This window comes from Diabrotica undecimpunctata, chromosome 7, assembly GCF_040954645.1.
Source record: "Diabrotica undecimpunctata isolate CICGRU chromosome 7, icDiaUnde3, whole genome shotgun sequence".
Classification (NCBI taxonomy): Eukaryota; Metazoa; Arthropoda; class Insecta; order Coleoptera; family Chrysomelidae; genus Diabrotica; species Diabrotica undecimpunctata.
Window position 1 is genome coordinate 119,523,152 of NC_092809.1, and position 25,711 is coordinate 119,548,862.

The following is a 25,711-nucleotide window of genomic DNA, read 5'->3' on the forward strand; positions in this document are numbered from 1 at the left end:
ATCTTCATCAAGTTCATCACCTAAAATCCCTTCCTCCCCCAACCTTGCATTAAAATCACCTACAACTAAACTATTTTCAACATTCTGATCTAAATTTTCTACTAAAACCCTTTCAACATTTTCAAAACACTCCGCCCAGTACTCTCCAAATGATATAAGTTTTACTTATATCATTATCACCAGCCAATTCTCTTGTTGGTTTATATGGATTTTCCTCAACAGTTATCAATACATCCAATTTCTTTTGATCATACAATTTTGAACTGCCAGGTTTGGGAAGATCTTTGACAGTTCCAAATTCTCTGATTTTTTTCTTTATTCTACTCACCCTAGACTGGGAAATGTGACGGTCAGAACACTTTAAATTATCTGCATACGTCAGAATGCGTTCTTGTTTTATAATTACCTTCAATCAATATTAATATTTCAATTCTCTGGGATTTAGTTAAGCTCATTTTAAAATAATTTAGCTCATTTATTTTAATATTAATTTTAAATGCGTCTAAACTTTTTGTGATATGTAAATATCATAAAAAGATCCGATGTTACTTTTTTGACAACAAAACAACCGATAGACAATCGTGCAAGATATTCAACTCGATGGCTTTTTGATGGAACGAAATAAAATAATTTGTTCCTTGACTATCCCTGTACAAAAAAGAAAAATATTTACATTGCTGAAGCATTGAAACCCCTTTTAAACGCTGTATCACACGCTACCCTTTTTCATTTAATTTTTTTCAGAGGTAACTAATACCTTTAGGGTGTTCAAGATATATTTGAATAATGTCATTGGGAAAGCGTATTTTCATATATAAAAATTGACCTGTTTTAAGGATTTTTTATTTGTATTCATAATCTTGTATATAATGAATTTATCCGTTACTTTGGGACCTCACTGTATTTCAGGACTAAGAAACATCTGGACAGTGTACAATACTGTTCAGTTATATTAAAGTTTACTAAAAAATTGTCTAACTTTCGGTTTATTTTACAAAAAAGTTTGACAGTACCGAAATGTTCATGTTTTCAAAATAATATTCTAGTTCGAAGTTACACAATTTTTTAATTTTTACTTTTCGCTCCCTGTGATTCTTGGAAATGATAAAATGGCATAAAATTTGTAAACATTCACTGTAGTAATAATAATAATGTTTACTTAGGATGCTTACATTATAATATAGATTATAAGAAACAAAAGCATACTAAATTAACATAAAACCTCAGTAAAGAAGCGCTACTATAAAAGTAGCACCCCGTGTGCGTGAGACATATATTCAAACAAAGAAATATTTAACAATTGTATAAATATAATTAGTCAATTACAGATGCGCACTTACAAAAATACGTATTTAATATACATAAATATATAATAATAAATAAATATTTAGATATTTATTATTTATTACTATTGTCCATTAATCAGTTCTTCATAGAATTGTGTTTTTGTCCATTGTTTAATGTCATTTATATCTATGTTTTTTATAATTTCTAATTTGTTTTAAATTCTTTGGTAGACAATTGTATAATTTGGGTCCTATGTAACCAACATATCTCTGGAGTATGGATTTATTACATTTAGGTAAAATTGCATTATTCCTTGAATATCTAGTTTGATGGGCATGATTGTTAAAGTTTAATATTATCTTTGTTTCATGTATATGCATAAGGACTTTGTAACAGAATAATTTACGTACACTTAAAAATTGACTTTCATTATATAACAGCTCACTAGAATATCGCAATTAAATTTTTCTCATAAATAATTCTAATTAGCTACTTCTGAAATTGTGGTCCCATTTTTTATTGACGGTTCATTGAACGGTGACAAGTATTTGCAAATCGTCAAAATCCTCAGCTACTGGACAATTCGCTATGGTACCAGCTAGATGGAGCCCCATCGCATTACGCACGATATGTACGTGAATACCTAAATAATGTTTTTCCTAATTTATGAATTGACAGACGAGGATTTTTAGAGTGGCCAGCTAGATCTTCTGATCTGTCCCCACTAGATTTTTTTATGGGGATAACTTAAATCTAAAGTTTACGTTAAAAGTAAAGTAAAGTTCATGTAACCTTCTGGTTAAGGTTAGTGTTAGGGTTTTCAGCGCGAGCGCCCCTAACATGACCTAGCGACTACTTTCGTAGCCGGGACCGATGGCTTTACGTGCCCTCCGAAGCACGGTGGCAGCTCAGTTAAATTAGAAATTGAAAATTTTGTCGGTGCCGGGATTGGAACCCGGGCCCTCCAGCTTGTTAAGTCAGTAACATAGCCACTGAGCTACGGCTGCCATAATAGACCTAATAATATTGATGAGCAGAATTAGGACCGAAATTAATTTAATTAATGCTGATACCTTTAATAAGATTTTGCTAGAGTTTCAACATCGTCTTGCATATTATCAACAGGCAAATGGTTTGCAATTTTAGCATTTAATTTAATAGTTTGTATCAATTGTTTCATTTATGTGATATAAGCGACATAAGAAAAAAATATGATATTGGTATACAAAAAGATGCGCTCTTTTCGATAATATTGTCAAAATAAGGTATTACCATTAAAAAATGATAATGACGTCATAACTCGAACAGTGATGACGTCATCAAAAATATGAGTTCAGCAAAAAATGCGCAACCGAAAAATAAAATCGTCTGAGCTTTTTTTTACCCAATGGCTAAATCAGGCGTTTAACTAATTTATTCCAACCTTTACGTGTCACTGGAGAAGTGTAAGACGAAAATCTAAACTTTATACAGGGCAACAAAAATACTATAACATCAATTAAAATGTGTCGTGTCATGAACAATTCTTTTCAACATCACTTAGGAGCATCGGTAAATCTCCAGAGTAAAACATTAAACAATTAAAAATAGGATGTGGCACTCCGGGAGTGACCAAGGAGGGGAAGCATAGGTTTCTTATCGTCGTAAGCACGGAGCGATGGTTTTTAATTTTATTTTATATTATCTTATTTTCTTTAATTTATTTTATATTTTATTTCGATTCGATATTTGATTGGATTCCATTCGATATTTGATTCGATTCGATTGTATTTTATTTGTAAACACGAATGGGAACTGCGTTTACTACTCCATCTAGTGTATGGTCGCGCGATCTGCCGTTTCAGTCGCTATAGTCGTTACAGTCGGTTTTATTTTTTTAACACCGATGTGCGATCCACCTCTCCGTCCATAGACCGCGATAAGAAAGCTATGCTTCCAAAAAAAAAAAGCGGTCAGGCATATAATATTTGAATCGCTTATTTATGAAAGGCCGCATGTCACTTTTTTTCAAATTTTCGTTTAACTCAGAAAATGATAACCCATATGTTCGCACATCGTTTGTTCATGAACCTTATGTCTTGTTATTCCTTTACTAGATATTTTAGTTTAAAATTATTGTTTATTAATGAAAGGCGTCATGTCATTGACAAAGTGGTTTTTCATCAATAAAACCACTATTGGCAACATTGCACGACCAGCTGATTGTTAACAGATGTTTACTGTTTAGAAATTAATTAACCTCTTGTTGTTTTACGTTATAATCAACTATTAAATAATAATAAAATAAAATAGTGTTAAAATGAAAAAGACAGAAAAGATTTGATTTCACGTTCAAAGCGTCTATGTATCTGTTGATACGTATTTCGACTTAATAAGTCTCATCAGAACAGTTATTCATAGCCGTTCTCAACGTGAAAAATAATCTTCTCTGTCTTATTAGGAAGCAACGATAAAATGGCCTCGTTATGGACGCAATAGCGATATCTGATAGAAAAATTGGTAAGATAGTTTCGAAACAAATTCAGATTTCTGCTTTAATCTGGAGCCTTCTAAAAATTGCAAGGCATATCCAGACGTTGATAAAGATGTTAATAGAGATATGGGGAATCTAAAATTTGCATTCCACGACATGTCTCCTCAACTAAGCAGAAATCCTTAACGAAATAGTGTTCTTCAGTTTTTTTTAAAGTAATTTAACTTATGTTTTGAAATAATGTCAGAGTGAAAGTGTCGTTGAAATAGAAGCAGATAGCAAGAAGCGAAAGAGAGGTGTTCTTTACCCTGAAGAATATAAGGTTAATCGGATTAAGAAAGCTAGATGTTGTGGTGAAGAATATATAAATTACAGAGGAAATGTTGTCGAACCACGCAAAACAGGATTATCTTGCTCGGTAAGTTACGTTTTTTCGTACAATGTACTATTTCAGACACGAAATAAGATGATAAATTAGAAGTCAATTTTAAAACCTAGCAAGTTCAACAATAGTAACCTATTTCAAATGTTGCAGGTGCAGATTGAGATGTTTCGAGAAGTTATGTGAAGAGGAAAGTTGAAATTTTATGTGGATGGGGAAACTTTTCAAAAAAAATTAACAAGACCTCTTTTACCAGTCCTTAATAGAAGCAGAGACCGTACAGAAGAAAAGGTCAAGATTAAAACAAAACACTTTCGAAGATGAAGGTAGAGATGTTTGTTTTAAGCTCAAACATTCTGTTAAGCATAAAAGTTCTTTTAAATTCTATACATTGCTTCGTGAGAAAAGGATCAACGTCTGAGAAAAGGCTTTTTTGAGTCTGCAAGGTATTGGTATAAAAATAATAAAAAGACTGCAAGATCTTCTTGTGAAAGGTGAGTCTCCTAGAAGTTTTAAGAGACCAACAGATGAATTGGAAGACTCTTCCACAAGATTATACGGATCTTTTAAAAGAACACATTCAGTCATTCCCACTGAAAACAAGTCACTATTCGTCTAAGAAAATAAAATACTTAGATGCTAAACTGGACATAAAAAAAATGTTCAAGAGAAATATAACGAGTCGAACGTGAAGTATAGTTTTTACTATAAACTTTTCAAAGAACATTTCAATTATAGATTTGGAAGGCCCCAAATTGACACTTGTTGTGAATGTGAACTGCTCAATACTAGAATAAAAAATCCTCAGTTGAATGAAACAGCCAAACGAGTTGCAGTTGCGCAGCTACTTGTGCATAAGAGGCGTAGCAAAAAGTTTTATTCATCTCTTTTATGTTTTGATTATATGGCAAACATATCGCTTCCTATGATTCCAGTACAGGAAATATATTACCATAGACAACTGTCTGGTCTATCCCTTTGGCATCCATAATAGTAATAATGACCCTGCAACATTTTATTTATACCACCAGGGAATTATTGGAAAGGGAAGTAATGAAGTTTGCTCTTTCTTAAAGAAGTATATTGACGAGAATGTTCCAGCTAATAGAGATGAGTTGTACATACAGTGACAACTCTACAGGACAAAATAAAAATCACACGATGATTAGGTTTTTAATGCAACTTACATATAGTAGAAGATTCAAAATAGTTGTCTATAAACTTCCAATAAGGGGTCACTCCTATTTGCCATGTGACATCGGCCTTGTAAACTGAAACCCAAGGAAACATGATATATTCTACACTATGAAATATATATCAGAAATAACACTTCCATCTATAAAACAGGGGAACTTTCCTGTGGATTTAGTGGAAAATGCAGATGTTTTTGACTTCAAAGTTGGTGGCCCAAATTTTACAAGAAAAATACTGTTTCAGAAGAAAGTAAAATTGAGAAAAACAAAAAAAAAGAAAATGTTTACTATTTCTTCCTACCACGAATTTACTTGAGGAAGATTTAAAAAAGGAGTGTTTGTTGCATCTGATTTTACAAGTGGATTTCTTAAGAAAACCTTCAAACTATTATCAAACCCACTTTGTATTGCTGAGCCATCTCCCCCTTTCTCAGTAGCAAGAAAAACTCATGAAGTAAAGGTAACAATTCATCAAGAGAAAATTAATAACCTGACGAAACTTTTGCAGTATGTCCCTCAAGAAAACGAGTTGTTTTACAATGAGCTTGCCCAATGGCCTACTTTATGGCCAATTAACTTTAGCTAATTGTATTGTCTTAGAACTGTTTTAATAAATATTAATTAAATAAACACGGTGTAAATTCATCCATCAATTAAAACTTTCCCCGTAAAACAAGACATTTGTTTATGAAAAGTCTTTTGTCAATCATTTTCAATAGTAAAAAAATACAAAAATAATATTAAAAGGTGTAACTAACATGATTTATTTTCAGTTTTAAGGTCCTTAATATGTTTCGAAAAATTAGAAAAGTATAAAATGGTTTTTCATAAAACTAAACAGTTTTTTGTTGTTTTCCAAAATTTACATTTTTTAACAAGAGGCCTGTCATACATAAGCGATTCATTTTTAAAAGATATAACATTCATGTACCATGTTATAAAGATAATATGTGCCAGACGGACTTATTTTTAATTGTTTAATGTTGTAGTCTGGTGTTTCGCCGATTCTTCAGAATGATGAGAATTATTCATGACATGCCACATTTTAATTGATGTTAACCCTAGTTTTTTTTTTGTATATTGATACAAGTTTACATTTAATTATTTGAATTCGACAAATAAAAAAACTTTTGGATGGTTGATACAAATATTTCACTTATTATACATTACACTTATACATATGGAACGCAAATATTTTATTTATATACATATGTTCTTTTGACTGTCGCTAAATGTTTGTTCAAGATAAATTGACAGATATATACAAAAGTTGAATAAAAATCTGTTTATTATAAATCCCATTTATTTTTAATAGGTGATGACATTATAGCTGCAATGGTTAACGTTAGCGTTATCTTTCTCAAACACAGATTTGATAAAACTCCTTTAAGAAAAAAGAATAACAGTAATGGTATAATTACTCATTTATTTGTAGAACTAATAAATGTTCAATTTATAATTAAATTATGTTAATTAAATATTGTTATCAGAAAATTATGTCACCGCTCACATAAAGATATATATATATACAACAATAACCTTGAAAATATGAAGTAAAGTAGATTTTATGTTTCCTTACGTTTTTTATGGCAAAAATTGTTTTTAGTGCTAGCTTGTATCTCTTTATTTTTTGAGTTGCCTTTTTATTTTATTTTTGCATGTTTTTTGCAGTTTTCCATGAGATCACGTACTCCTAGCTTGAATGGTTCATTGTATAGTCCCACAAGCATGTCTAGAAAGGTTGGTTTTTGATATTTATTTAATTTTACAGGTATTTACCACTACTATCCAGAAATGTTATTTTTAGTTTTTATATTAACCATAACCACGCCGCTAGCTGATAATAATTTTTCATATATTTTTAAATTCTACGATAGCGAGATATTAATCTAAAAATATGCAAACAAACGTTATTTTTATTTTAGTTTATTATACTAGCGCTATCCGATAGACGTGGTGCTGTGTCTATCTAACTAAAGATGACGCGTATTTAATTTAGGATGTAGAATTGTTTTGCAGCGCGACTAGCGGCGAGATACAGCAAAATAGATAACACTATAACTAGTGGTTATCAGTTGAATGGTCCAAAGGGTGCGGCAATAGTAGGTCTCAGTACGACATATCAGTTATTATAGCAGATTTCAAAAAGGTTATTTACAGTACACAGAGTGAATCATGACCGCTCATAAGTACCGCCCCCTAATTGCGCCCAAAATTCTTATCGTTTAGAATTCAAGCACTTTAGGTAATCGCCAATGTATTACACTTGGAAGAAGACAAAACTTCAGGGCAAAACCCTATTAATAAGTTGTATAAACGAGTCATTATTCCCACAGGTGTTTCAGAAAGAAGATAAAACATGAAATAGTTGCAGGTAATATATTTTATATAGCCCTTCTTCATATAGTGCCGTTGTCGAATTCGAAATCCAGACCAAAATCCCCTACTGTATCACCACATCTACCCTTACCGACTTTTGCATTAAAATCGCCCATTATGATATTGATAAATTGATATAGTTTTTCTTTGTGACCTTTATTGGTTGATTTATGTCTTTGTAGAAATCTAAAACCTCAATTTCCGGTTTATCATCTGTGCGTGCGATAACTTCCAGGATATCTCCAGGAGATGTATCATAATGAGATGAATTTTGAAAATTATAAAAAATAGTTGGTAGAGAAATCAATTCCTAATTTGCTTCCGAAATCTGTGCCAATAATTGACAATGCTACTTATCATAATGTTCAAACACCGAAACATATAAAGCACCAAATTCTAATCTAGTAAAATCCAATAAACATTTTTCCAGTAGAAGGACAATGGTGACATGAAGATGACTAATAAATTATTGAGACAACACTATTAGAACACATTAATAAGTACAGTACCGTAGAATGGGGTGACTTTGATAGAACATGAATATTTTTGTTTCAAGAGAGTATGCAACCCAAATGTTTCATCCGCTATGGTGGTTGTCTGAACTTAATTTCAGTGCACATGTTGATTAACTGTAGCGGAAGGCCTTTGTGGCGAATATCAAAAGTACACTCTTATAAATGCTCTGTTGAAGTTTTTGTTTTAATTTGAAGATTTTAGATTGTGTAACTAAATTTAAACATACAGCTCTTACCATACAATTTCAGGTAATTTTGTGTATGTTGCCTTAATTTATGTTTAACTTTCAATATTTTAAAATATTTAATACATTTGGGCCACTTTGATACATTTTTCGGGGTGACTTTGATATTTTATTTCTTTTTATAGTTTTCTTAATGAAGCTTCAAACCGTTAATTAATTTCAGGTTTTCATCATTATCTATATAAAAAGCCAAAATGCCGCGAGTTTATAAACGAAAGTTGGGATCAAGAAGCTACAAGAACTTCTCTGACGAAACTCTTGAACATGCTCTGCTTCAAATAGTAAACGGAAACAGCCGCTTCAGAAAGATTCCAAATTCCGTATGGTACTTTATATAATAAATACAAAGGGAAGCATGGGAAGAAACCAAGGGGTCAAACTTCGTTGTCGGCGCTGGAGGAAAAATCAATCATGTCCTGCATTGTCAAATGTGCCGATTGGGGATTTCCATTATCGACGTTAGATGTACAACTTTTCACTAAGAGTTATTTAAAAAGAACTGGAAGAATTATTTCTAAATTTAAAAACGGGTTAAGTCCTGGTAACGACTGGGTAACCCATTTTTTAGAGAGGCATAAAGTTACGCTAGAAAATACGGAAAAAATTAACAAAGTCACCGTTCTACGGTATTTTATAATTTTGCTTTAATTCCGCGTCCAATATTATTCTACAGAACATGTTCTTACGCAATAGTAAATAGTTTAAAGGTAATTAAAATGTTAGATAAATGTTTGTATACTGATATGACGACAGTATTTTATTGTTTTTATCAAATTTTTAGAATTTGTATAAAACGTAACTTTTAACCGATTTGCATATGATTTATTTTCGTTTCAGATGTTTGGTTACCGTTCTCCATCGCCAGGATTGATATTAAGGGATCATAATAAATCTGCCCATTTAGTCGATGATATATCAAGAATATACACGTATAGCTATCTTACAGAGGAACCTACTCAAGGTTACCTAAGGAAACCAATCGATCCGTACGACAGGGCTCCTACATCTCCGCATTTTCACAGACCGACTTGTAAGTAATAAAATACATTTTTATTTTGTAAGTATGGACTATGCTAGACTTGCGTGAATCACTCTGTACATTTAAAGTTATGTTTAAATGCACATTTAATAGACACGTTAAATAAAAAAAAACGCCTATTTGCATTTAAAAGTTGACATGTCCCAACGTTTTTTATAATTTTCTAACAATTTTATTCCATAAGTAGTTTCCACACTGTATAATTTCAAAATTTCACCCTGTAATATTCATGATACCCTACATGATATACTTCGTTGAGATCAGGTTGTTAAGGACATATTAAACATATACAGGGTGTTCCAATAAAATCAAGCTGTTAATTAAATATATTTTCAGCTCAAAATTCTCTAAGAAGTAGTTCGGGATCGGGAAGAAGGAGCACTTCGCGGACAGCTATGAAAGTTCTGGTTGACTCGATGCATACGGATGTACCGAGACCCAAATCGCCCCATATGAATAACGAAGAACCCATAGAATTGGCCCATTTCCCCGGAGCTAAACCACCTCCGCCAGGGGAACCTCCAAAAATAGAACGTGACGATTTCCCAGCTCCTCCGTATCCATATACAGATCCCGAGCGCAGGAAACGCTGGTCGGATTCATACAAAGGTAAATAATATTATGTACACATTATTATAGAATGCTACTCATAATTCTCCCGTCTACAACTACGAGCCCCTTCCCATATCAGTTGGCCCAACGTTTTTTACAAATTTTAGAGTACCTTCAATTCGTTGACGGACCTGGCAGGATGTTTTCTCAAATCTTTTTCATTTCGCGCCACAAAGTCTCTGTCGGGGACAAGTCGGGACTGTTAGAAACCCATTCCAGAAGTGGTATGCCAAGGTCTACAATCCATTTTAAACGCTTTTTTGAGATATGACAACCTGCTCCGTCCTGTTGGAAGACAAAATCTTCCGCTGATGTTAAACGGTGTTTCATAATCGGTAAAAGAGATTCTTCTAAAATATTCAAATATTTGTCCGTGTTTACAATCCCATCGATAAAATGTAACTTTCCCACAGCTTTAGAAGACATGCTGCTCCAGATCATAAAAGATGCAGGAAATTTGACTTTCTCTTTAGACAGTCGAGATGGAAAGCTTCATTTTTTCTGCGAATGACGCGACTCCCTACTGTCTCCAACACACACTTTAAATCTGGACTCATCACCCCATTGTATTGAATCCCATTGCAACTGAGTCTAATCTTTATCCCCTTTTGACTATCTTAGTCTATTTTTATTTTGTTGCAATGCTAAAAGTGGCTTTTTCTTAGCCTAAAATAAAAATGAAATTTATTAAAAACAATTCGTACTAATTTTTTCAAGTATAAAACCTACTTTGTATCCTAATCCCAATTTGTGGGCCTCTCGATGACATGTTGATCTAGAAACGTGTCTTCCAATAACGTCACTCCATAAAACGTTTAACTCCATACAATTTGCTCGTCGATTTTTCACTATAATGCGTCTTAATGCCCTTCGATTTGCTTCGGTTATTTTACTTTTTCGTACATTTCTAGGTTTTGTGACGACCGAACCTGTATTTTTGTATCTTCTGACTATATTTCTTACACTATAGCGTGACAATTGCAACATATTCGCGATTTCCGAATTGGATTTTCCAGAATTAAAAAATCTATTAATGATCGAACACATTTTCTCATCGATAACTTTACCTCGACCCATTGTACAATCCACAAACAGCAAAAAGCTTTACAATACTACAAAATTTTATTGTTGAAAATAAATAAAAAACCGTAAGGGTAATGTTTTTAATAAATATTAATAAAAATGTCATATTAATTAATATGGGAACTTATAAAAACATGCAGAGTATAATTTGTTTATGGTAATCCACAACTGCAAAGGGGCTCGTATTTTCTGGACTACAAATTTTTTAACTGAACTAAGGTAGCTGTTTATAATTTTCATATTTAGTGACATAATCATTGAACATAACGGACGGTCGTCGTTTTGTAAAATTATTTTAAATAGGATCATATGGCAAGTAATAATCCTTTGACAGGTCTTATATCACTCAGATTTATAATTAAGACAGATATTTGTATCACTGTATAAAACATAGTATTTACATATAAATATAAACAGTGTGTTACTAATAATAATTTCAGTGTACTCTACACATTAAATAACATATATTCATAATTTTAATCCCGTGTCCCAGGTGTCCCGTCTGACGAAGATGAGGTAGATGATGCTTCTGCTAGAGAAATTCATGATCAAAAATTCAAGAAAGAAGAAAATGAATTAAGTAAAATAGCGAGTGGAATAGGAAAAGTATTTTTAAAAGAAGTTCAAGAACGGGAAAAATATAAACAGTGGAAAGCAGCTAACCTTGATCCTAGGAACGCTTCCAGGTAAGTTAATGTCTTAGATATATATTCGTATACAGATATTACATTTTTCTGTATAAAATAAAAATCATGACAATAATATAGATTTTTTTGTATGTCAACGCATGCCAAGAATAAATGGGTTATTTATCAGCAATATCAATTGTTTTTTAATAATAAGCATAAAATGTAATTCAGATAAAAATCAAACTGTTAATTGGGCTATTAATGATATACTGGATCACTGCTCCCCACTAGTGAACGGAAAAGTATATTATGTTGACTTAATTCTTTTTTCAAATGGCAAAAATCTAAGAACTGTACAAAATCGCTTACAAAAATTCATTTATTAACTAGAGTTGTAGTCCAAATCAGTAGGATTGCAATTATTCCCATTAAACACAAGGTGTATGCTCTTTCCCCGAAATTGCAGGCCTCAATTACGTATTTAAAATTATATGGAGTGTCAGTGCAGTCTTACAGAAGAACCACCTCTTTATCTTAGAAAAAAGATTTTATGTCCACCATAGGTGTCTTCAGTCGCTAGCAATAAATCGCAGCCAGTGTTAGGAATTACATTTACAGAAAAATTATAATACAAAGGGTTCTGATCCAACTTTCTACGAACTTGCGAAAACTGCAATTTTAAATTCCTGACATCTTTCCCCCAAACATACAAACTGCCCTTCTTGGTTCTTGGTCAAAGCTCCCAAAATTAATATTTAATAGCCTAAATCAGAGACGCCAATCACTTTAATCTATCAATACTTAAAACAACTCGAAAATGTTGAAGAACGTTCTTGCATTTATACAAAAGCCTCCAAATCTGGGAATGACGTGAGACCTGACTTTGTTACTCCACATTTCTTTTTCTAATTTAAATTAATTTTCGCAATTTCTATGTACACAATTAGTATATAGAATACAATTAGTCAATCATGTTTCAATAACCTTACAGCCTTATTAATTAAAAAAGAACTTGCTGTTATACAAGAAAACTGCTCTGAAGTCAAATTTATGTCGGTTTCACCTCATACGGGATTAAAAGGAGATGAAGAAGCTGAAACCAACACAAGAGAACTTATAAAATATGATAATTCTACGACATTGTCAAAACTCATACCCAGTAATAGGCCAATTAAATTAGTTTTTTACTCGACACAACTGTATATACGGGTTTGTCATTTAAAATGTGTAGTATGAGATCTTACAAAAAGACTTTCCTCTAGGGATTGGTTGATAAGGTTGATAAAGAGCGCATCTAAAGAGCAGCGGTATAATTATGTGAACCACGTCAAGAAAGAAGAAGAAAAAATGTTTGCGGTGGACAATTTGCAGGAAGATATTGAACCGGTGATAATTAATATAGGAGATGATTCAGAGGATGAGGACGATTTAGACATGGATTGCGATTAGTATTAATTAACGAGAAATATCTCAGATTTAATGCTCATTTGTTTTTGTAGTACTGTACGTACAGTACATTTCAGTTATGATCTTCTTGTGTATTTTTTGTGTATGATATTGTCCACTTCTAGCAATTTACTATTGCCCTTCATTTTATTAACAAACATTCTCGACATTTAATAAACTTTGCCTAGGACAATTTTGTATAGAAACTTTCTAAATAGAAGACAAATACTCATATCAAATTAAAGAAGAGAGTTCGGGGTATATAACGACGTAAAATAGCTAAGAATTTATCATGTCAAACAAGTTTTTTCGAACGAATGTTTGAAGAAAAAGAAAGTTATATATTTTATACACAAATCTTTACTTATATCGGGTGTTCCACGATGCATCACACTTTTTTTAAGGTGTAAAGATTACATGGTTTATATTTATTTTTCTTTTAATTTTTAGAACTCCATCTGCAAATAAAGAGCCTAACTATAGATTTAGATACGATAACCCAATTGGTGCAAGCCCTTCTAGGAACTTAGACCATCAGAGACCCTTCGAAGATGACGATTTTGACAGGTCTTTGAGCTGTCGTTCATCTATGGGTCGATCTATAGGTGCTATACCAAATTACAATGGTACGTATCAACTTTTGTTCCCAGGCATGCATAATTGTATATTATGTACTATAAGTTGTCGATAAATGTTAAAGAACTTTATAAATATTGCTATAAAAGGTTGCCTGTTAAATAAGTACTTCAGTAATCGGTCAACTGGTAGGTAGTTGATTAGTTAGTTCAGTCTGCGTATTTTAATAGTTGATGGGACAGATTATCTCGTTATTATCTAGGTATGTTATATAATGTATTATTATTGATATTGAAAGGTTACGGACTTCACAAAAACTATCTTATTTTATCTATCTATAGTAGGATAGTAAAACAAATAAGTTTACATTTTCCATTTGCTAAAATTGATTTAAAGACTTATTATATATACTGACGGAAGTTGAAGAATTGAACATGTATTATTTAACACGGGATGTCTTACGTCTTCTGGTTCCTAGTTTCTATTTTCGCCTGTCGTTCCAATCTCTAGTCTGAAGATTTCTCTCCAACATTGCTCTTTGACTTACTTATCTTTCAAATGAGTCAGATAGAGAGCATATTCTATATCGGCAACCGCGCTACGAAAAGATCCGATAGACGCAAAGCTGCTGCTTTTTTGCTACCAATGATTGGCTTTTCCATGATATTTATTTGAGTAAAAAAATCAATTTCATGAACATTTGACATTATTGGGAATGTAATAATGTTTATACGTTGGCCTATGTAATATTTTTTTGATAAAACCAATTTTCTGCTATCGTTTTCCTATAAACAACACAATCTAAATTTTATTTTATGATTATTAATGAAAATTGTATTTTTTGTACCAATATATCAAACAATAATCGAAAAAAACAATTTACCATAATACGTGTTGTATTATAGTAGAGGGGTGGGCATAAGTCAGCTGGCAAATTTGAAAAAAAGGAATTGAAAAAAAAACACATTTACGAAACTTGTTTTATTTCCTTATAATGCAAAAATATATATTTTCAATAAGTGTTCATAATATTTACCATTCATCTTTATAATGCCCTTCAAATAACGTTTTTCGATCGAATTAGTAATGCGAGTGAGATTGAGATCGTCGACGTTTTCAATCGTATGTGCAAAAACTCCCTTCTTAAGCATGCCCCAGATTGAGAAATCCATAGGAGTAATATCTGGAGACCTTGGAGGCCATGTTTCGTTTTCACCTCTACCGATCCATTCATGGAAATACTGGTTTAGGAAAGTGCGAACTTCTAGACCAAAAGGCGCAAAAGTTATGTTTCACCCTACGAATTTGTCATCTTTATGCAAAGGTACACGTAATTCCTATAAAAGCTCAAGTTTCTTCTTGAATTAACGAGCCCGTCGAAAAAAACGGGCCAACATCACTCGATAATTTATTAATCTCAGCTCTAATCATAACTCGAGGAGAAGTCACTTCCTTTTCCATGTTTTCGTTAGAATAAACGTCGGCCTAATTAACGCAGCCGTGCTATATTTACCCTACTATTAACCTTAAATTATAACTCTTCACTACACAAGACTTGTCTCACGAAAAAAGGGTCGGCTGCTCTTATGATAAGGTACCACTCGTAGAAATCGTTACGCTGCTGGAAGTCCTGCGGTTTCAGCTCCTGCAGCCAATGCGGACGGTAATAGTGCAAACCGATAACTTTTATAATCCTACGAAGCGTGCGAAATAGTATGCCAAGCTTTAACGATGTCCGTTTGGCGGAGATGCGAGGGTTTTCAACGAATTGTTACGTGACAGCCATAGTATTCTCAACTGTGTGCATCGAATGTCCGTACAAACTTTTTGGCTAAATCCACCATGTAATTGCGATTCGGAAAACGTGCATTAGGCGATCTATCTGTAGACTTTTCTTCAATAGCTTCGTAATCACGATTCTGACAGTAAAACTGTTTTAATAAAAACACACGTTTTTCTGACGCAAACTTAACGTAAACATTCTCATTCCATTGCCATTTCACTCGAAACGCAACGACTGAACTCACGAAAAAACCGGTATTTATTCGTCTCGAGATTGACTAGCATAATGATTGATGTCCAGGAGGCCGTGGTGCTAGGTAACGCACGCTGAATTCGCGCATGCGTCGTTTTAGAGAACGCCATCTGACTTATGCCTACCCCTATATATACGATAATAGTTCAATTATTTTATTAAGTTTTCGTTACAGCTGCACTGGTGTAAGTCACGTAGTCTTACGAGGCTAATCATATCACACTACACTTTAATTCAGTCAACTGACAACATATGTTTTTCACACTTAAGTTTAATAATAGCGATATGGTTAAGCTTAAGTCTATCGCGATCATGTCAAATATTTACAACTACCTGATAGATTAAAGACTCTTCATAATGTGGAAATATCCACTCAGACATGTCCACATTTAGTCCAGTCTCGGACTATAAATTGTTGGAGGGAGATGAATTAAATATTTTGCGACGTTGTAAGTTGTATATACTGTACAGTCCCTGCTCAATTTATAGACTCACTAAGCAAATTCTAGTTTTCTGTGTTTAATAATCAATTATAATTATAACTATGTTAGCTATAAGCAATAAACATAACACAAATGATAATAGTAACCTTTTTGCATATTTATTGAAAAAAAAACAACGTAGATTATTACAATATTTTACTCTAATATTAATATTTTGTTAAGCCACCCTTGGCTTTAAGCAGTGCAGCCACTCTCCTAGGCATGCTGTTTATGCATTTTCGATGTGATTCCAATGATCAAAATGATTCTTTCTATTAACTGAACCTTGTTGGTAATTATTTCCTTGGCTAACTCTCTTTTTAGGCACTCCCAGATATTTTCAATGGGGTTCATGTCTGGTGAGTTTGCGGGCCATGGTAAGAGCCGAATTTCTTCTTCTAAAAAAAATTTTTAATACTTTTAGCCATATAGCAAGATGCTTCATCCTGCATAAATATCATATGGCTGTTACCAAATCATTCGTTCACTTGTGGAACCAATCTTGTCTGCAAAACCCTTTTATATTGGTCTTATCGCATGGTTCCTTCTACGACATACAAACGTCCATACCTTTGTTACTAATCACCGACCATATCATTATTGAGGTGGGATGTTTAATTATATTAATTACACACCCCTTTTCATATTTTTCCCCTGGACGTCTTCGGACAAACTGGGTCTTGTCGTCCATAATTTGAAATGTGGCTTCATCGTTGAAGCAAACCTGTGAATGTGAATAATAATTATAAACACCAATCATCAGTAGACCAGTCTTAATGGATCTTGGCCAAAGCTAAGCGTTTTTTAAGCATTTGTGGTGTTAGTTTTGGCTTCCTAACAGGCCTGCGACACTTGAAGCCCATGCCATACAAATTTCGGCGTACAGTGGCCACCGATACTGAGCATCCTGCTTCTTCTAACTTATTTCTTAAATCTCTATGGGTTGCCCTTCTGTGTGTTTTTTAAAATTCTTTGCGCCCTGGGGGTGAGTGAAGGTTTTTTGCCATACCGGCCCTTCCGAACTGAGGTCACATGTCGCTTTTCTTTGAATTTTTGACTCAATCTTCTTACTGACGACTGGGATACACCACATTTTCGTGCTATCTCTCTCTGACTAAGTGCTATATTCTCTAATAGAGCAGTAATGTACAAGATTTTCTTAACACAAAGATCTTAAGATTTACCCATCTAAAGTTTAACCCAAGATTAATCGTTATGTTTTATGATTAGGAAGTAACCAAAATCAAAAGTAACACTATTGTGTAATAATGTCAATACTTACTAGTGCAAATTTTAAATAAACTGACCACAAATGTATGTTTTAAGTAAAAAACTCAAAATGTAAAACAATTAGTTACTCCACACTTTGAACACATTCTACTGTCATCTGTAAATTTTTGACAATTCTAAGAAAAATTTGTACGTAACTATGTACCCAATAGTTATGCAACCCATTCAACACATTATTATCTAAGTGAACATACTTTCAGTGCAATTGAAATAAAAAAACTGAAATTTCTATGGTGAGTCTGATAAATTGAGCAGTTACTGTATTTTCGTTTCTTGTTTATCACATTATATTAAAAAGTGAAAATGTAAACTTGTATATTACGTTAGAAGCACATCTTTGTAGCCTAAGCTTATCACGAGTTATTTGTGTTAGTTGATATTCTATGTTCATAAGAGAATTTTAAAGTTGACCCCTATGTGACGTCTATACAAATACAAAATTCTGATGAAATTTGCCAACAAAATAATAATTTTTAGGTATTGTCAGAAAGCTAAATAGTAATATGAAGCGTTTTATAATTTTATACAACGATGTTTACTAATATATATTACGTTAGAAGAAACATTATTTAATTTCGTTTTAGTTTCTGACAATGAAATTAATTGGAAATTAAATAGTAAACATTTGCATTTTGATTCATATAAAAAAATCATAAACTATCAGAATTTCGTTTAATACGTATTCTAAGGAACGAGAAAATCTTGATAAGACCGGGTTTTCTACCTGACATTAAAGAACAGGCGGGCTACAAAACTATCTAATAATTTTATAAAACTAGCAAAAACATTTTTTACAAAAAAATTTAATCAATTTAACGTTTTCTGATAAATAATAATTTTTGAAGTTATACTTCTATACGCACGCTCCACGTTGGAAATTTGTATGGGAGTGAATCTGTGAAATCATTACATATGTAAGATATTGAGTAAGAGAGACAGAAGATATATTTTCCCTCTCTTCCTTTTTCGAATATAAAAATGTTCCTTTTGTATATATAATTTAATATTATATATATTATATAAAGATATATATACATATAATATTATATCGAGAAAAGGAGTACGACCGTCAATCCAAAATAAACTAAGGTACACTCGAAGAGTGGTGGGTTTTTCGGCCAAAGTGGAGAAATAAAAGACAAAGAAGGTGGCTACTTCATCTAGTTATTGAAGACGTTTCGCTTTCTGCTCAGAAAGCATCATCAGTTCATCTAAAAAGAACAATATGAAAACAAACATCCATAGAGAAGTTACAATAAAAGTGTGTTACCAAAATCTTTCTAGTTCTTTACACTGTAAAATAAACCTTAATGTTTTTTACTTAAGTTTTTATAATAACTTTTTTATATACATGTATGTTTATCACATGTTCTTTTGCTGTGCTAATTTTGTTAAATTGCAAACTATACCAAGTTTCAATTAATTGATTTATACAACTTTACTCTAAATGTCCAGTTTCGTAAGCTTTTTCATATTTTTAACATCATTGACTGCTACATGTCTTTGTAAGGTAACACACTTTTATTGTAACTTCTCTATGGATGTTTGGTTTCATATTGTTCTTTTTAGATGAACTGATGATGCTTTCTGAGCAGAAAGCGAAACGTCTTCAATAAATAGATGAAGTAGCCACCTTCTTTGTCTTTTATTTCTCCACTTTGACCGAAAAACCCACCACTCTTCGAGTGTACCTTAGTTTATAATATTATACATATAAAAAAATATTTATTAATATTATTATTTAGGTGATATGTTTTGTATTATTTATTAAATGTTCATAATTATATTAGTCTTTTGTATTTCAAAATAATAATATCAATACATCACTGTATGATCCAGAACTGTCAATTTTAAAATAAGTTTGTGTCATATGAAATCGTAGGCTTCCACGGCCAGAGTCAGAATTATAGTTTGTTCGTCTTCCGGGTTTGGACCGTGTCATTTGTGAGTGACCCAAAAGTGGGTTCATCTCGACGTTTCGCTACAATTGTATGTAGCTTCTTCAGGAGAACAAAAAGGAAAAGAAAGAAACAAAAGACAAGAAGATGGGTAGTTAGCAACGGTAACTCAGTTACTCAACGCAACCAGAGGCGAATACTAACTACCAAGATGGGCATTTGGTCACAGTAACTCAACTACTCAACGCAGCCAGAGGTGAAAACCAAATGCCAGGACAGGGATTCACGTCCAACAGCTCAGAACACTAACGCGTCGAGAGGATTCACTCCCTGCCTCTCGACGCGTTAGTGTTCTGAGCTGTTGGACGTGAATCCCTGTCCTGGCATTTGGTTTTCACCTCTGGCTGCGTTGAGTAGTTGAGTTACTGTGACCAAATGCCCATCTTGGTAGTTAGTATTCGCCTCTGGTTGCGTTGAGTAACTGAGTTACCGTTGCTAACTACCCATCTTCTTGTCTTTTGTTTCTTTCTTTTCCTTTTTGTTCTCCTGAAGAAGCTACATACAATTGTAGCGAAACGTCGAGATGAACCCACTTTTGGGTCACTCACAAATGACACGGTCCAAACCCGGAAGACGAACAAACTATAAGTTTGTGTCATGTCCTCGGTAGTATAGTAGTCAGTATCCCCGCCTGTCACGCGGGAGACCGGGGTTCGATTCCCAGCCGGGGAGGACTTTTTTTTATTAATATTATTACATTATTGTCATTTTTAAATACTTATGGATATTGCATTTTAATTTGTATTGTATTATTATATTAATAACAAAATAAACAATGAATTTTACTGTAGAGTATGTGTAAAAAAAATTTTGCATTCAACTCCTTTCATACATATATGAAAATAAAAATATACATTTTCATCAAAATATTGATTCAATCCTTCATTGCTAGTAAGTTGTTATTCATTCTGTTTCTCTTTCTGCTATGTCTTATCTATAGAATTACATATGTAATGATTGTGCAGATTGACTCCCAACTAAATTTGTAACGGCGAATGCGTGTATAGAAGTGTACCTTCCACCGGCAGTCCCACTGGACTGCCAAACGTTTTTTTTTGTGATTCGTCAATATACAACGATAACGGTTTTTCGACGCGTGAATAATTTATTGTCCATGCGTCAAACTTAGAAACTCGATAAAAAGTTAATTCGGCAATCTTCCAACGATTGGCCTTGATATTTGTTTATCGTCGTTGCAAATACCAAACAGGCGGGATATTGTAGATGCTTAAAATCAATTGGTAAGTCCGCTGGAATCGTTTGATTGTCTAGTTTGATCGTTTGATATAAATTTTATGATATAAATGTTGTGGAAAGAAAAGTCTCTACTCACAATCCTTTATGTTTATTAAATCTTAAATGAGGTTAATGCGACTGGTTTCGGAGTTAACAAGTAAATATCAACCTGTTGCTGTTTTAGTTAAGTGAGCCACCATAAAATCCTTTAACGACCAGTTATTTATGTTCAAAGAATGTAATTTTTGTCTTCTAACCTCCAGTTGATTATTGGTGTTAGTTGGAGGTGCCTCCACCGGTGCCAGAGAGATGATGAAATGTTATAATTATTGTTGTTAAAATTATTTCTTTACGAATAACACTGTATAAGACGGAGACTCAAGTTAAAATTAAAATTATAATTAAAATATATCCATCGCCACCAACTAAAATAAATTTGAAGGATTCAATTCATTTTGAATCATTTTATTGGTTTTGTTCATTTAGAAAAAAATGTGACATTGCAGCGTCTAGTTTCAATTCGATATTTATTGAAGTGCTGTGACACAATATTTCTTGTTTTTCCTTCTGGTGAATTAATCAGAAGGTTTTCCGACGCGTGAGCAGGCCACGTAGAGATGCCCATGTGAGAAGCATGGATTCTCCGGATTTAATCCACACACTTGCAACGATTGTTCTTGTGATTTGTTGATAGTCATTACGAAAGCGAGTTGCATCGGGATCTGTAAACTTTTAAATTCGAATGGCATATCTATCAGGATCATTGGGATACGTGGCGACAGTCACCTTTGAATTTTCCACTCAAAATTGCTACCTGGATAACATTGTTCATCATTTTGTTGATTGAGAGTCTGGTTCCGATGCAAAGTCGTGTTGGATTTATGTTTCGAAGAAAAAATGTTGCTAATGCCAATTTTTAATGTAAGAACGTGTCTAGTAAATCAAGCGAATTCAAGAATTCAGTTGGATAGTTGACACATTCGTCTTGACTCACCATAGTATCGATGGACTTATATGTTGTCGTTTCGCCGGGTAATCCATTGTGAATGGTGAAGTTGATGGTATTGACATCGATATTTTTTGCCGTGTGTATTGGGCCACGGATGATTTTTGTAGTTCTGTGCAATTTTTGGGAAAACTTTTTGCATCTATTCGTCTATGCTTTCTGTGATCTTACAGAAGTAAGATTTGAAATTTGCATTCGCCATTTTCCAATATTTATTAATTGTTTTGCAAAATTTCCAGCCGATGCATCCCGTTGTATTTATACACGTATGTTAGTTTTCAAAGTAAATTTCTGTAGATGACATAGCAGACAATAGCAACGTTGTTAGTGGTTCAAGTGGCGGATGTAATTCTGGCAGTTTAACTTTTCCACTGGCGCAGCACATTCCTTGCGTTTTGTTCTTCAATTTGAAGGCACTACAATACATGCAAATTTTATCCATTTTTACAATGACGATACTTGGATGAAGACTAATCATTATTACTGCCATTATGGAATGCACCAAGACTTAAAACAGCGTGCAGTATTCGCCTTGATCAAGAGGTGCTTATTCGAACATATGCAGCCTTCTTTCCCGTTGTTCAGTTGTCTCAGACGAACGGGCCTGAGTAGTACGTATTCGATCAGTTTCTAACATCACTTCTCGCTGTTTAGGCGATTCAGACGAATGGATCCCAGCGACATGTACTCGAAGATTTCCCAACCTTAATGCTCGTTGCTCGTCTGTTTCTGAAGCTCGTAATGCTCTTTTCTCTCATGCTTGAAGTGTAAATTGAACATTTGATTGTCGCTTTGAAGGCACAATGGTACGGGAACGACGTGAAAAAAGTGTTTGAATTTATTATATGTCAATCAGCAATCCGAATCTCAGAATGTATCCAATTCAATTGTACCGGCTGTTCACACACGGAGAGAAATATTAATATTGACAGTGATCACCAATTCGCTGAGGAAAATATTAACTGAAAAAATTCAGCATTCAGAGAATTGTACAAACTGATTTTAATTTCACTCACGATGATATCCGATTGAATTCAATTCGATTGAAATATTTATCTAAATTAATTTAACTCACAATGAAATGCACGAAACTATTCGAAAAATGCTCTTAAATATATTAATAAGCATAATATATTGTCCGTTTAATGTGAAACGGACATAAATTTTACAATTTACATAAGTTGTTATGTCACCCACAACTCTTAACGTCATCATTCGCGCGCTGTGTTCGTTTCAATTTAAATCAGCATGAACTGTCACGGCAATATATGAAATAAATTGGTATGAAAGTGGCGCCACCTGTCAAAAATTTGACGTACCAACTTAGAAATCTTCGTGGGCTTATGCACAAGATGGCTTATGCTAAAGATCCTAACATGATTGTTTATTTTGATTTCCAAATTAACCTCAACCAACAACCGGACACATTAAAGTAAATAGACGTGAACATAGCGACGGTTTTAGTGACGTCAATCCAAAGGAGTATATTGCTGTTTGTATGTGAAAATAAAATTATTTCTTTTATTATTTTCTTACCATCTTTTTTTTTTATTTCGTTTTAACTTGATTGATTGTATAATCATTTGTAAGATTTAAAATAAAAAAAGAAAAAAATTACCATAAATTTAACAAAAACAAAAAATTATCCGGTCTCCCAGATGACAGGAGGACTCACTCACCGGTGGTAGCTGTTAAATGCCAAATTGTGAAACGCGCGAAATTTAAAGAATTATTAAGTTTTCTGTTAAATTTTCTTTCCGTCAGAACTTTTTATATAGTATTAGAAAACTTAAAAAAAAATGAATAAAATCGGTAAAGTCGTTCTCAAGTTATGGCGTGATATAGAAAAATAGAGACACATTTTTATATAATAGATTCTAAAAATGTTATTAAAGAACAATTACGTTTGAGATAGTTTTGTACCCCGCTCGGTCTTATGATGGTTTTATGTAAATAAGTGTTGCTATAAAAAGAAAATTTACCATAAAATGTAAACAGCCGGACTTGCACATATCTAAAACACAAGGAGGTATTAATGTGGCCATTACTCACATGTAGTTCTCGTTGCGACTAGGATTCAGTACGTTTTCTTAAAGTTACATCTTGTAACATGGATGTCGCTTTAATTTTAATTTTTAATACACTTGATATGTAATCAAAAGGTTATTATTCCTTTTGTAAGTGGCTATTTTCAATTGCTAACTATATGATCACTGATGATGGTCTGATAAGATCAGAACGTTTTGATAAAATTGTAATCCGTTTGGAAAATTTAATTTTTTATTAAATTTTAAATACACTTGCGATCATAAAATCCGGGTCACCTTGAAAATTTCAAGTTTCTGGAATATTTTTGCCTCTGGTGCAGTCATAACCTTTTTTAGGCTAACGTATTTTTTATTTGTCATCAATGTTTGTTTTGAAAGAAAAAAAAACGGTTTTTTATTGTTTTTATTGAAAAAGCAGAAAAGAAACCAAATTGTTGATAAAACAGGTATACGAAAAAAATGGAAAATACAGAACGTGGTAAAATGTCAGTGAAATTTCAATGACTAGTATCGTGTATTGCCTCCACTTGCTCTAATGACCTCTTGCAGACGACGGGGCATACTCTCAATTTTTCTCCGGATTACATGTTGTGGTATGTTATTCCACTCTCTCACTAACAGATCCTTAAGCTCCTGTGCGTTGTTAGGAGGAGATGTTAGGGGTTGAATACGTTTTTTCAAATCGTCCCAGATATGTTCGATGGGATTCAGGTCCGGAGACCTAGCTGGCCAGGGTAACCTTGTAATTCCAACCTCGTCCAAGTATTGCTTACTGATCGTGGCAACGTGCGTTCGCGCGTTGTTCTGCATAAAAACGACGTTTTCTCCAAGCCTTGCCATGGTATGCATAACATGTTCTTCCAGAATCTCCGTAATGTCCCTTCGTGCAGTTAAGGACCCATTTTCGATGAAGGGTAATTCTGTGCGGAAGTCGGAAAATACACCTCCCCAAGCCATGACCGAGCCTCCACCAAATAGCATTCTTGGAGCAATGCAAGCTTGTGAAAATCATTCACCGGTTCTCCTCCAAACTCTTACACGTCCATCGGATCCAGTTAGGCAGAAACGGGATTCATCTGAGAATAACTCTTTGCTCCAATCGTTAATTCCCCAATGCGCGTATTGTCGAGCAAAAGCTAGTCGTGCAACTCGATGCGCCAGGCGAAGTGGCGGTCCTGTAGCCATTACCGGAGAAGATAGTAAAAAAGAACGAAATCTTCTCCTGACTGTTGCAACGCTAACATTGCGATTTCGTACTTCCTGTAGACGATTTCGATGCATAATCGCAGTTGAAGTCCGGATTCGTAAAGCCTGAAATCATCATAATACGGTCATCTCGTACCGTGGTCATTCTTCTTCGTCCAGAGCCAGGTCGTCTGGATAGCAAACTCTTCTCCTGAAAGCGTTGAAGCACTCGTTGAACCGTAAAAAGGCTTACTCCAACAGTTCTTGCGACTTGCCGTTGAGTGTGACCGTCTTTCACAAGCGCAACAATTTGTGCCATTTCAACAACAGTCAAGATTATTTTTGGCAAAAGATAAACAATAATAAACACTAATAATGGCACTACTAAACACTAGTGGTGGCAATAATAAACGTTTGTTCGTTGCGTTTGAACAGAAAGTCGAAGTACAAATGTGACATTTAAAACAAGCGGCAGTTACAGGTACCGTTCATTTTGGGAAGTGTGCACTTTTCCGCGAAATCAGCACTATTGAAATTCTTTGTTGCAAAGGAAACCGCTAAGCCGACAACAATTCTCAGAAACATGCATTAGTTTGTATTTGTGTTATTATT

General features: G+C 33.5%; 1 protein-coding gene across 4 annotated transcripts in view; it reads left to right on the forward strand.

Moving 5' to 3' along the window:
• The window catches only part of Unc-115a (actin binding LIM protein Uncoordinated 115a), a 97,978-nt gene that overhangs the window by 53,026 nt on the left and 19,241 nt on the right, over positions 1-25,711 (forward strand). For 3 of the 4 annotated variants that reach the window (XM_072538065.1, XM_072538067.1, XM_072538064.1), the window contains exons 6-10: positions 7,007-7,075; positions 9,312-9,504; positions 9,850-10,122; positions 11,702-11,894; positions 13,734-13,909. In XM_072538065.1, the coding sequence (XP_072394166.1) occupies positions 7,007-7,075; positions 9,312-9,504; positions 9,850-10,122; positions 11,702-11,894; positions 13,734-13,909 (904 nt within the window). The remainder of the gene's footprint in view (positions 1-7,006; positions 7,076-9,311; positions 9,505-9,849; positions 10,123-11,701; positions 11,895-13,733; positions 13,910-25,711) is intronic. The other variant, XM_072538066.1, reaches the window with a different exon arrangement.